The following is a 14,409-nucleotide window of genomic DNA, read 5'->3' as shown; positions in this document are numbered from 1 at the left end:
GTGGTGTCATGACACAGTAAAAACAACACTTTAGGCACACAATAGAAGAACTTTTATTCTAAATGTAACAAAAGTTTACATGAAGCAGCTTTCTGAGGAAATACAGTACATCACTATTAGTTTCCCCAAACAACGTTTCCCTTTTTATGCACATAATGATTGTTGTTGTTTTTTTTGTTTGTAACATATGAAAATATAATTTAATGCACTTAACACATGACAATACATTCACTTTACACGATACCAAAGAAACTCCTCCATATTGGCAGTACAATACTGTCACAACAGTTCCTCAACACTAACATCCATGCAGTGAAGATGTTATCTAAAGGCTCATTGTTGATGCTCTGGAGGCATTTTGCCTGTAGCTGCTGTACAAACACCAGAACTGAAGAGATCTGGCAGTAAATGTTAATTTGTTGGCAACTTGTTAGAAAAAGTGCTTCAATCCCTCACTGTAAAAAAAGTGAGGACGACTGCTTATGTTTATTTCTTTTTTTAAGAAAGTGACTCGGAACAATGACGGAGTTCCCATTAAATGGCAAAAATACTATGAGAACACTTGGGCAGGACCGAGGTGCTGAAATGCTTCCAAATGTCACCTGAGATCATCCTTTGGTGCTCACACAAGTTTTAGCAGTAAACCAGAAATGACAAAAAGGTTTGTAATACTTATGTGACAGGAGAGAAACTGAGTCCAACAACAGCAAATATGATCTAGAATAAAACATACCAAGAGTTTAACATTTATCACACACACACACACATTCCAATGTTTGTTTGGCTCATACTGTATGAAACACACGTTTCTTCCACCTTCACACTGCCTTTAAAGCAAGATGCCTCGTAATACATGCAAGGATACTTGAGACTTTAGTGTGGCAACTCCATCGTCCTCATCTTGAATCAGCACCACATATAAAAAAAAGCTCAGATGGATAAATGAAAACGTAAATGTGCAAAATACAAAACTGTGAACTAAATAAACATATATATTTATAAAAAAAAAAAAGTAAAGATGAATAGTAATACATTTATACCATGCAAAATATATCAAAAATAGTGTCAGCAAAGTGAGATTAAAAGAGAAGGGGGATGAGAGGAATGATGTGAAATCAGGAACAGCCATTGCTGGTGATGACGGTGTTTGGGTGGTGGGGAAGTGGCCTGAAGGACAGCGCTGGTCGGTCACTCACTCTGACTCTACTGCTGCATCTTACGGATGATGTCAGCAGAGATGGGCGGGTGGAAGTTAATGGTGTGGTGGCGGAGACCCTGAGACGTTTTGTAGCTCTTCCCACACCGGCACTTGAAGGGTTTGCGCACCCTTATCTGGGTCCGGTGGCCGTTCTTGGCATGATACTTGATCCCGTTCACATTCTGAAACAAAACGGGGAAAATGAAACAGTCCTCACTTTGACATAGAATTAATTCATTTCTTTTAACATGAAATGGAAGTAAAATTATTTTTTCTTATAGAATCTCTATAGAATAGAGTGAAAACGGTGTCCTAAAAGGAATAATTTGAATCAAATGTGCAACCCCAATGAATTATACAAACAATGATGCCATATTTATTTACAACCCTACTGTCCACTCTGTGTTAATGTAAGAAGATCCTCATCAAACTATGTCGTTTGTTATTATTCTGATTGGGACACCTAGTGGCAGAAACCACTTACTATGAGTTTAAGCTACAAAATCATGAGTGAAGTCAGGTACTGATGTCATGTCATGATGCAGAGCTCTCAGCTCTCAAGGTCAAAGGTGTCAGATGGGATGAGGTTAAGGGTTTAGACAACATAGGTTTGTGTACAGGAGAACAGAAAATGTCACTGTTGCAGGAATGCTGTGAAACATAAAGACTGGGGTGGGGGCGCAGCGTGTGCTCATGTACTGTATCGCTTTCATCAACTCTGGACAACAAAAGTCCAAAGTCACCATTAAACATAAGACTGTGGAGAGGAGAAATAAAAATGTTTTCTTGTTAAAAATCTATCTCGTTCTCCTCCTAAATCTGCCTGCCGCCTCAGACTAAGTCATCGCCCATAACCCTGTCATTCACGTCAGCAATGCAATTTTCTCAGGCTGCACATAATTTATCCCAACCACCACGCCAGATGTGAATGGAAAATCCCATAAAAGCCCACATTACTGAAGTGGACGAGATGTATGTATTTATGTTGTTGGAATGCTCGACTAAAGAACCTATTTTCCATAGTCAACAGCAGGGAATCCATTTTGACTTTGCATTCTCATGAATGCAAGCAAAAATAACCACACACACACCCTCCACACTCAGCAGATGATATGCAGTGTATCACATAGATGTCGGTGTATATGTTAAAGCTGTCGTCGTGGAGGGAAACTTACCTTGTATCTCTTTTTACAGCCTGGGACGGGGCACGCAAAAGGCTTCTCGTCTCCTCCGTTCATGCACATGGAACTGAGGATGGACTCAGAGCTGATGGCGCTCTCTGTGGTCCACGATTCATCACTGTCAGACTCCTGAAAGTCCACCTCCTCTTCGTCACACTCGCTACCTGTGGGGGAAGTGGGGAAAAACATGAAGTAACAAATGATCACACACACACACATACACACACAGGTCGGGAAGATTTATGTGACCTCCATTATTATTGGAGGGCAGCCGTAGTTCCTCTCCTCTTCCTTATTTGCAAAGCCCAGACCAAAATGTAACTTCACAAAATGCTCCGCGTTCCTCATCTGGACGCAGATTGCAGCTGATCATCTGAGATTTGGCTTGAATAATAATTATGACTTTATTCTCGAAAGATCTAAAAAGCATTTTCTTCAGTTTGGCCCGAATACTCTGTTGTACGATACTGACACTGTCGATCATGAGAGGAAAATTGTACGGTTTGTCTCTAAAGTCGCACAAGAGAGAGTGTTAAGGAGACGTGCTGAGAAAAAGAGAGAGGCAAAAAGAGAATTGTAGAGTCACGTAGAACAGAATGAAGATGGAGGAAGAAAGCTCCGTTAAGGGCCAAAGATATTTGAGAGGAAAACATTTTATTTTATTTTATTTTATTTTATTTTATTTTATTCGGACCATGAAGAATAATCACTCTTTCTCCACCCTTTCCTCTCTGTAAGTGTAAATCAGTCTCATTACTGCTACAATAGTCCACTGTTATTGTGTTCTAGACATCTGCTCAGAGACGGTTACCTGTGGGTGTGCTGCTGCGGAAGGAGGAGGAAGGCGTGATGGGAGGGGTGACGGGAGGCGTGAGGTTTCCACTGGTGTGGCGCGGTGGCGTGGAGACACTGCTGCGGGACAGACTGCCTGTCAGAGAAAGAGACAACTTGGGCTGCACCTTCTTCTTCAGGGCATCGTGTTCTCGCCGCGCAGCATCTGTCATGAACCTGGAATTGTGGAACACAAGGCTGGCCAGCGTTAGGATGATGTGAACGGAGGGGTCATCCCATTCACGGCATTAAAGGTTTGCTACTGCAGAACATGCATTGAAAAAAAAAGTATCATTGGCTTCATTCCCATCCAAAAAAAAGGAAAGAAAACCTTTTTACAGGAGTTTATGGTGGATAGTAAAGTCTTTGTAAATGTGTATCATAAAAATTAAATGTTAACATAGACATTGTTACAGCTGAAGTGGAATTAACAAATTAAGCAATAACCACATCAAGATGTGTTTGTGAAGGCAGGGAGACAGTGGCAGACCTTCTTATACACTGGTTTGTTGTATAAGGCTTTTAAAAACCACTAGTCAAGCACCATATCAAAGACCAACGGGATGAACCCAGTGCAATAAAAAATAAAAAGCCAGGCAGGGAAAATACTGAAGCAATTCATCTGAGCAATCAACCAGTTGACATCTCAATCTGCTGGTAGAACCTCATAGAGAACACATGGGACACAGTAGTAACATTAATGTAAGAATCATATCAGATTTTGGCAAACTTGTGAAATGTTCTTTTAAAACAAGTCAAAAGTTAAATTGCTTCACCTGTTGATGTAGCTAAGGGCAACATATGTCGGCTGCTGCTGCTCCTGCTTCTCCAGAAGGCGAGGGTCTGTATCTGAGCAGGCCAGAGAGACAGAGAGTAGAAGAATTATGTGCATAACATATCAATAAACAATGGTGCAACTTTGCAGAGTTACTAAAAATAACATTTTGCCTCATAATTTACTGTTTTTGGCCAGTTGTGGAAAGCCAGATCCACATATGATATTCCACTTTCCCCCCCTCCAAATAAACCAGATGTTATAGTGACAAGCATTCTTGACTGGTTTCCCACTTAAACCTCCCCAACTGTTTTCAAAGACGCAACTGGCTGTTGCCAGGTAGTGAAACAGGTTCACAGCAAATGGTCACATGCAGAACTCCTCAGGGCCGTCACATTTCATCTTAACTTCCCAAAACCTCCTGGACCACATCACCAGTGAAGAAAGAATGAAACACCGTACATGCTCAGCTGTCTACAGGAATAAAAGCTAATGAAAAAATTAAATATGTAATGCAGTGTGCAGTGGAGCTCATTTTAAACATGATGTCATACACCACCGTCTAGACGAACGTGACGCTGGAGGAGCTCATTGACTTATAGGCTGATGCTTTTTCTTAAGGCCAGTCCATTGACAACGTAGTGTCCAGCGTCTGTGAGTGTAACGCTGCTAAAACACACAGCAAGAAAAGTTGCGTCTCGTCCCATTCCCCTCCTGAATTTCCACCGCCCCCGTTTGAAAAAAGCTGCTCCGCAGATGCCACATTTCTCATACATGACCACACTTGACGCACACAGTGTTTCCCCCACGCTGTGCTCCAGACTTTCGTCTTGCTCAGCGGTGCTAAATGTACAACAATAGCCACATCTCCACACCCCGAGGAGAAGAGGGCCTGACTTCAAACGCTCTTCCCACTGCTGTCCATGTGTGACAAGAGAGAGAAGCCCCATAAAACAACAGTGTCTACCACTTACTGGCTGAACCTCCCTGTCTGCCTCTGACTGAGCTGCGAAAGACTGCTTCCCCCACGTGGTTAAAACCATCGCTCATTTCGAACCATAAGCTCTTAGGCCTCAGGCTCCTGCCTGTGACATTTAAATTTTAATCATGCTTTTTCTTTTTTCATAGCATGATGCCTACAAAGCAGCTTTAAAAAACTTTGTCCACTCAGCAAGAAAAAAAAAAAAACCCAGCTCAGTACCAATTAATTTAATTTAAAAATTGCTGCGGTAATTATATTGTATAAAACATAGGGAAATAGTGTAATTAAGGTTTTTTTTTTTTTTTGGTTAAAGGGATAAGCAACACCTTTGAGAGCCTGAGTCATACACCATTATCACTTCCACAGCTTTGGGATTTTACTCCTCTTTGTTTGTTTGTGTGTGTGGAGCATAAAAACTAAAAACAGGCTCTCATTAAATTTCATGTTGGAAAAAAAAACGATCAGATTTTGGTGCTCAAGCCCCTATGAGATAGGATTTAACCCTTTAACACCGAGTGTATCGTAGACGACACGTTTGCACAAGCGCACTTTGCATTACGGTTTGTGCTATTGGGCAAATTCCAACAGAAGTTGCACGTCAAACGCTAATTACGCTAACTTTACTCGCGCTGTTGCAGGAAGCCGGCACCTGTACGTAGTCTCCATTTTATGACAAAAACAAACAAATGTTACTTTAAATACTGCTCAAATGTCTAATTTAACACGCAAAATCTGGTGTTCATGTACAACTACAGTGTTTTTCTTCATTTTAAATTGTTAATACACTATTTTAACATGCAGTAAATTGTAAATAGCGTACTCACGGGACATTTTCTGGCCCTTTTAGGGTTAAAATAAGCAAAGATGGACATTTAGAGGCTTAGCTGTTAAAGGGTTAACCTTCACATGTTGATTTTGTTATACTGTAAATAGTGATAGAAAATGTATGAATCACTGAAAAAACTGACATTAAGTGACACTTCATATGCTTATTTGCATAACTAAATAACTACTATTTTTTTTTTTTAAGAATGTGGCTTCTACTCTTCCAGACAAGACATCTCATCTCATTTCTGTACTAAAATATTTTACCTTGTCACCGGGAAGCCATAATAACAAACGTACGTTAAGTGGAACATGGACAAAAGCTATAAATTCAAATGTAGACCATCGCATGCATACACGTGCACACACAACCATGCATAAAGGGAAACATGGGCTGTAGAAGGCGACAGGTAACGATGTCCAGTTCGACTCAAACCAAACATTAAAGAGCGCACGAGAGAGGGAACGCGTCGTAGGGGTGGAAGAGAAATCTCTGTCGACACACTGATTTCACTCACTTTAGGTGGACATGGGTGTCAAAAGACACGGGGAATTTAAAAATCAAGCTGCTTGGGTGATGATAAATAGTGACGAATAGAGTTGCAGACAATGTACGTCGTAAGAACAGCTCAAACCTCAGCGCCTGAGGCTCAGGAGGTTTTCGTCAAGGCCCCACTCACGAGCAAGTGTTTCATTAAAGGTGGATTTATTCTCACTGAGAAGGATAGCACACCTCTCTCCACTCTGCAGCAAAAATCATCGAAACACCCAGGAGGAAAGTCACATTGACAATGTCACTATTCCACTGCCAAAAGGCAGCACCGAGACTATTCTGGGCTCTGCGGGTCGGTATGTGAGTGTGTGAGTGCACCAGAAAATCCCTCCTAAGATCACTAATGAGTCTCCAGGAGAAGAATGGCGGTCTGCTCACAGACCGCTCACATCGCGTTGGATCAGTCTGTTCCCACACACTGTAAATCACACACACCTCAAGTGAGGACTAGGGAGGAGGCCTCTGCAGGGGCCACTTCCCCCACAGCCTCTGCTATTCTTCTGGGGCCACCAGCAGTCAGGGACCGGGGTGAAGGTGCTTTAACGTAGAGATTGGAACCCCTGTAATCAAACTACTCAGGTGGTCCACTTTGGTGGTCGTCTAGTAGAAGCTTTCTGAGAAGCAAAAAAAAGGGGCGGTTCCTGATTAATCTCCAAACAAGGCTGACAATCATTGCCAAGCTCAAGGGACTGTTAACATACACGGTGACATTAAAGTATCAGATATGGAAAAGGAAAAAAAGAAAAATAGAGAGAAGAAGCAGCAAACTCAGGAAGCACTGTTTCCCTTGAAGGTACGAGATAAGTGTTGAAACTTTCAACCAAGAGTTAATTACATACAGTGCAGACTTTACAGAACAAACTAACCACACTCTCTATAACAAGTCTTTACCATCGTCCAAGTCAGGACCAACAGGTTGGTGGTGGGAGAATTATTTTGGGTCACCGAAGAAATTGTAATTTTTTTCCCCAGTCTTTTTCTAAGGGTTTGTGTTTGCGAGTATATATTTTCAATAACATGCATAAAATGAAGTGTTTTTTTCTGGTTCACCGGTTCAAAATAATATTAGGTGTTGCAGAAGTGGCAGTAAAAATAGTTGAGAAGTTGAGAACTTGGTCGTGACAGTTTGTTTTTGTCTTCAAAAAGTCCCCACGTAAAAAAAAAAACTTTGGGAAACACCGAGAATCAATGTTTATTTCCGTGGGAACGTACAGAGAAAGGGAGCACGAGTCTGTATCAGCAGAAAACATGATGCCATCACATGTTCTCGTTAGTGTCGCTCTGATGGTCTTCAAGAGGAAACCAAAGGATGATCACACAGCCAACCTTCCTAAGGCGACGCCTGTTGCCCTCACATAACGCCCTCCACGACCCTCTCTCTACACACACACACACACATACAAACACAAACACACACCAGACACACAGCTCCCTCTCTCATTACCACCAGAGTCTGGCTCAGCCATCCACCCTCATGGCCAAATGCACGGTATAGAGTAGAGTGGTGAGCATTATGGTGACATGTTTATGGCGACTCTGAGCAGCGGGGAGCATTACCAGGAGTGGTGGCTCAGGTAATTCATTACGATGTGACCTCTGAGGAGGAAATGAAACAGAGCTGAGCTCCATGTGTAAGCTGCCTTTGCAGGTAACTTTAAAAAAAAAAAATAAAAAAAAAAAAATAAGCACCCGGGGCTGCAGTTAGAGTGATCTATTGTAAATACATTTAGCATGGACAGCAACCTAAAAATATACAGTGCACTAATTTGTGAGCACATCCACAAAGACACGTTTGTACCAATGCAGAGATAAACACAAGGGGGCACACACAAACACACACACACACACACACACACACATTCATTCATTCAAAATTTACAATTATATGAAAAAGCAAAAATGCTCTAAAACAGTGATTCTCAAACTTATAAAATATTGAGCTCTTGAAGTAACACAATTATCACCAACGTTAAAATCCAGTGTTGTAATAGCCAGACTTTTCACAGGAGGCAGATTTATTCCCAATAAGACGATTTGCTCTCTCTCATCATCCTCCTCTTCCTCACATATACTTCACACACTGGTATAATCAAATTTGATTAAGATGGAGCAAGAGATAAGGTGACTCTATATCTATTTTTATTTAATAAATATTTATTTTATTTCATTTTCATTTTCATTTTAAACACCCTCAAGTCAAAACACCTCAGCTCCCCCCTGATCACATCCAGAAGAACAGTACCACCAGAGGAAGCTTGCGCAGCACTGCTGGTACACATACCACAGTTTGAGAACCATGGCTCTAATCTATCACAGAGGAAGAGCTGAACATATCTTCTCAAAAGATAATAATAAAAAAGCTACAGATGCATTCCCTGAATAAAATAAGCTTGATTTACATTTTTCAAAAGAAATAAATACCAGTGTTTTCAGAATGAATGAGTCAAATGGAGCTTTTTGGTGAATTATTTTGATTAAAGCTGACGCTAAATTGACATAATATTGTGGTAATAACAGGTTATAGCTTATAACAATGCAAGATGGTAAAACTGAACAGAAACAGGTGGAAGAGCACTTTTCAACCCTGACTCACAGAAACAAAGATTGTGTGTGGGACAGTAAGAGAGGATGAATCAAAACTTTGTAACATGGTAAAATGCCTTTGTATATAATTATTATCAAGCTATTATCTGGATTTTACGTTATAAATTGAATAAATTAATATTACTCTAATATTAGATCCTACTAACTTAATAATACTATGTAATTACTGAATTGCTGAAACCGCAAATTCATAATATTTAAATAATAGATGAGAAATAAGCCCCTATAAGAACATCCTTAAATTACAAAGGTAAAGGAGTTCCAGGGAAACATTTTATTTGCAAAACAACTTATGCAGAAAAATAACCAATCAAAAAAAAAAAAAAAACTTCTGGACACTAATATATGCAAACGTAGTAAAGGAAAAGCTAAGAAGAACCCCTGAACACCCATTTGCCACGTTATAAATATCATATTTGTTCTGCATGAAACTACACACCCACTGTGTGTAAAGTCAACACGGGCGGTGAATTATCTCCTGTACGAAATGTTTTATCGTTACAGCAGCTCCTCGTGTTGCAGTCGCCCACCGCACAGGAACAGGAGCCGTGGTGTCAGGGAACAGGGAAATGTAATTAGGCACACCAGGTGCACAGATCAGGAAACTAGTTACTGCTTCCCAAATTTATTACTTCCCCGCAGATTTTGGGGGTGCAGACCCAAAATCTACTATATGAGCCGTCATTGAGGATTTGCAACAAGCTGATCCATTGTTGCAGAGCCTGGACACTTGAGGCCATCAGTGTGCCAGGCCGCAGACACACACACACACACACACACACGCACACACAGGCTTCTGGTCACTCGGTAACAAAGTAAACATTTCTCTATAGCTTTGTGTGTGTGTGTGTGTGTGTGTGTGTGCACTTTTATACACCACACTAATACCAGACGTTTGATGAGATATTACAGGTTTGACTGTGTGTTAAAACTTTCCTCTGTGTCTTTGGCTCATTAGCTGCTGGTTCTCTTTAAATCAGCTGCATTTGTTAAGAAAGGACTGAGTGAAGCACCGAATACTCATTATCAACCGTACGCTGCTGTCAAGTTAAAAGAAGAGAAAGTCATGGATTCACTATAATAACACCACTAACGCCATATTTTTACAGAATCTACTTGAACTTTAAAGAAAAACAGAACTTGCGGCCTCTTTAAAAAGTTATTTTAATTCAAAGTCATATCACAAATCAATAATAACTAGGGGTGAGCCGATATGATACGATACCCAGTATCGGTATCGGTCTGATACCGGTCAAAATCACTGGATTGGAAGTCAAATTTAAATCACGTTTACTGTCGCATCACGTTACTAGGACATTCAAGCAGCAGTAGTTATAAACATTTTTAAAATCCTCAAGAATTTCAAAACATTTCGAAACACAATATAAGAATATGAAAACACTAAATAAATAAATAAATAGGAATTAGAGGAATAAGAGTATAAAGTATGGGGGATAGACATGTAAGAACATATGTGCAGAATATCTACAATAAATACTGTGCAGAATGGCGTTACGTGCAATGTGAGAGCGATAAAAATGTAAAATCCGATACAATCCAAAAATCCTATATATCACATGTGTCACTATCAGCAACAGCATTTTAGCTGAGTCATGTTTTGGCTGTTTATTTCTTCTATATGGGAGAAGAATATTTGTGACACAGTTATAATAATGTCTTTGAAATAGCCTGAAATGGTCAGAATAATGTGTTGTTAACAGCTTCATTGTTCATAAATGGCCTAAAATGACCGTATCAGACTGATATTGGTATCAGCAAGTACTCTAGTTTGTGATATCGGTATCAGACACAAAATATCTGCCATATCTGCCATCCTTATTAATAACCTCCTCCACAGTATTAAACACACAAATGACAGATTATAATCCACCTAAATATTCTTAATATTGTCAATTTTGTCTCAGACAAACCAGCATGATAGAATACACTCTGAAGGTGAGTTATTGTTGGTAGAATCAACCGTCTTTTAGCATCTCCTGACAGCTCACTCAACGCACAGCAGAGCAGCGCCACCTCTTGTCTGGAGACGTGAACAGCAGGCTGGCAGGGGGGGAAAACAGGGACAGGAATGTGTGCTGGTTTTCCAGGCGCCTAATTATAAAGGAGAGCGTGCTTAAAGCAGCAGGCCACCAGATGAGGAGGAAGACAGGCCAAATCAGGCACCCTCTCTGTAATTATGCTTCACAGGCACTTGGCATAATGCGCAAGATTTCGCACTCCTCAGAGTGGGCACAGCAGAGCGGACAATGGAGGGGGCCAGCAGAGTTTTTCCACTGCAAGCAAACTAATTGGCTCATTATTTCCCAATAAGTGATTTGGAAGCATTTTTTTTTTCTAAGGCTAACACCTCGGACACATGCATAGCACAGCACACAATCAGAGGGCTGAGGATATTAAAGCCAGTCAAGCAACAAACAGGAACAGCAGAGACAGCTGTGCCATGTCAGCCTCAATAATAACACAAGTCTGAAATAAGAGATTGAGTTGAACACATGTGGGAACGAAGCTGAGCAGGGGAACTTTCTGTAATGCTTTCAACATTTCACATCATTAACTGAAGTTCTGTCTGACTTCATTAAACACATCATTATTGTGTAATATGTGGGATTAAATAATATATACAATCCACTGGACATTATTTAGAAATCTTTGACAGAGGTTTTGATATAAACAGTATAACACATTTTGTATAAATGTATAAATTGTGGATTAGACTACTATTCAGGGATTAATGAGTATATTCATTTGTTTACATTATCTCCTTTACGGACATAAAATAATATACGTTAGACTCTGTGTTTGAATATAAGTTGTTTAAGAGCTGCTGTGATAAAAATCTTGCATTGACTGTACAAATTTCTCAAACATAAGTCTTAAATATTCAAGTGGATGACATTACTAATGACTTCCCATGCAGTTCTTATTATTGTCTTGCGCCACAAGAACTGAAGGTGGCGCTGTTGACTGTGGTGGAACTTGATGTGCGGTAAGGGAGGCAGCGCCTTATGAGATGAACTGCTCCAAAAAGAAATGATTCAAATTAATTCCAGCCTGTGATACACGTCTGTATTTCTTCAAAGTGAAGAACAATGAAAAGCTCTGTCTCATCTGATAAATGAAAACATAAACATGCCCTGAATAGCACTGTCTCACTGACCTGCATCACTGGCTGCAGTAAACGTAAATATAGTAGATAAAAGCAGGGGCATGCACAGACATTTGGAAGGGCAGGGGTGAAAAATGTAAAGGGCACCTACTGCACAGTGGGGCAGTCACCACTAGTACGCTTAAGGCAGGCATGTCCAAATGTCAACGTGTGGCCTGGTGCCAAAGGCAGCCCTGACCCTTTATGATTGGAAGGGCACCCATAAGAAACAATGTTGTAAGGGCATAGACCTTGAGAAACAACACATTTTTTATTTAATTTATATTTTGCTTTAGAGGCAGCCAGTAGGACACTTCCTCATGTTTTAGGGCACTTTAGTGACACTTTTTTATCCATTAGGGCACCAATTGCCCCCATCGCATGTGCACGTCACAGGATAAAAGTAAATATTAAATACATGTCATAAAAACTTTGTCAAATAAAGTTTAAGTGACTTAGCAGCACTTTACTGAGAACCAAAATGTGTAAACTTACTTAAAAAGGCAATAACCAAACACTTAGTCAAGTAATAACGAGCCAATGGCGATAATTTACATATCTATATGTGATATTGTTATGCTGTTTGGTGTCAGTATCTCAAAGGCTTCTTATCTTGAATGCACAGTATGTTCAACGTTACTTGTTATTGTTTGTTTATACAAACTAAACTATTCAAATTAAACTGTGTTTTAGGCTAGTGTTGATGATGACCCAGCTTCCCTTATGTACTGGCTCAAGCACACACACCGCCTCCAGCACAGCTCTGTGCGGCGCGCGGGCCTCCGCGCTGCAATATTGTTGTTGCACGAGCGACTCGTCGCGTCGCAGCGTAAACAAAAGTGTTTACCTGACGGTGTTTGTGCGCGCGGCTCGGCTGCAGCTGCAACTGTTTGAGTGTAAACAGTGACAGCAATGACGCGCTGATAACACAACAGACGCGGCGGCTGTAATATCTACAGCCACCACACCTAGCAACAGGGTTGTCAGGACGCAGGAAGTAAGTTGCTAGCTCGCTAAGTTAGCCACGTCTGCTAAGCACAAACCTCGGCCATCACAGGCTGCGGTGACGGGGGCTTACCGATGTGACTGTCCTCGATGTGCACGATGAGCTCGGCCAGAGAGTCGAAGTGAAGTCCGCAGCCGCCAAATCTGCAAGCATTGGAGAAGAAAGAAGCAGCGGCGATGCCTGTCATGGTCGCTGCTGCATTGGAAATGAGGGCAGGCGGCAGCGGCGGCGGCAGCAGCGGCAACAGAGGCGGACAGCGGTGCGTGCGAACAGCTGGAGCGGCAGGGGCGGTGCGGTGCTGCGTCAAAGGGAGAGACAGACACACCGGAAGTTATGCTTGATAAGGTTAGGCTTTCATTAGATAGAAGAAACAACAACCATAACATGTTTGTACAAAAGGAACCCAATGCACATCTATATAAATATATATATATATATATATATATATATATATATATATATATATATAGAAAAGACACATATTTGGGAAAATATATATAAAATTAGATTGAGTAGAATTTGCATAGTTGTAGTCCAACTGAGATTAAGATTTGGCACAAAAAATATATGTATATTCTATGTAGTGTATTTATGACATTCTTTATTGTACAGATCAACAGTAAATAATTAACCGCAAGTCACCACAATCATTATTTACAAAAACAAGCAGATTTCACATCAACTAATATCAGAAGAGACAGATGTTTAATGACATATTCTTCTAATTTTAAGATATAAATAATGGACTAGGACTTGAACCCTCACTTCTTCTAATGGTCTCATTTTGCAACAACAGTTAGAATAAAGACCCACAGTGAGGTGTAATTCTTTACAGCTTCATGAAGACATGAGGACAGAACTGAAGTGTTGACACTTTCATTTAATTCACATTTACTTTTGCCTATTTTGACTTTTGGGTGTTTCACATAATTTTATTGACTGGTTGATTGAAATGGATGTGAACATCAATCAAAATCTTATCTAGCTTTCTCCCCAATGTGATCTTATCACTTTCAATGTATTTAGAACTGGATTTCTGTTATTTCTCATGACTTATGCATTTATTAATTGCAGAATCATTATACAAACAAACGAATTATATAGACTGAAATGTAAAACAACACGATTGCACATAAACAAACATCTCCTAAAATAGTTTTTAAAGGATTTTATGACCATCAGCCTAAAATATTATATAGGAATAATATAACACACAAGTAGCCAGAAAACAGTCCAAGAAGACTATACATCTATCCTGTTTTACATATGTTTTATTGTATGATTAATT

At 40.2% G+C, this 14,409-nt stretch overlaps 1 protein-coding gene across 1 annotated transcript; it reads right to left on the bottom strand.

The window, feature by feature from the left end:
* Positions 1-29: 29 nt before the first annotated feature.
* On the bottom strand, positions 30-13,404 carry jazf1b (JAZF zinc finger 1b). The gene is made up of 5 exons (XM_044033716.1): positions 13,194-13,404; positions 3,987-4,059; positions 3,191-3,387; positions 2,374-2,543; positions 30-1,380 (listed from the first exon to the last, which is right to left on the bottom strand). Exons 1-5 carry the CDS (start codon positions 13,306-13,308, stop codon positions 1,204-1,206), a joined length of 732 nt encoding a protein of 243 aa, XP_043889651.1. The 5' UTR covers positions 13,309-13,404; the 3' UTR covers positions 30-1,203.
* Positions 13,405-14,409: the final 1,005 nt, after the last annotated feature.

Source organism: Solea senegalensis, linkage group LG9 (genome assembly GCF_019176455.1).
Source record: "Solea senegalensis isolate Sse05_10M linkage group LG9, IFAPA_SoseM_1, whole genome shotgun sequence".
NCBI lineage: Eukaryota > Metazoa > Chordata > Actinopteri > Pleuronectiformes > Soleidae > Solea > Solea senegalensis.
This window is presented reverse-complemented; position numbering and strand designations above follow the sequence as displayed.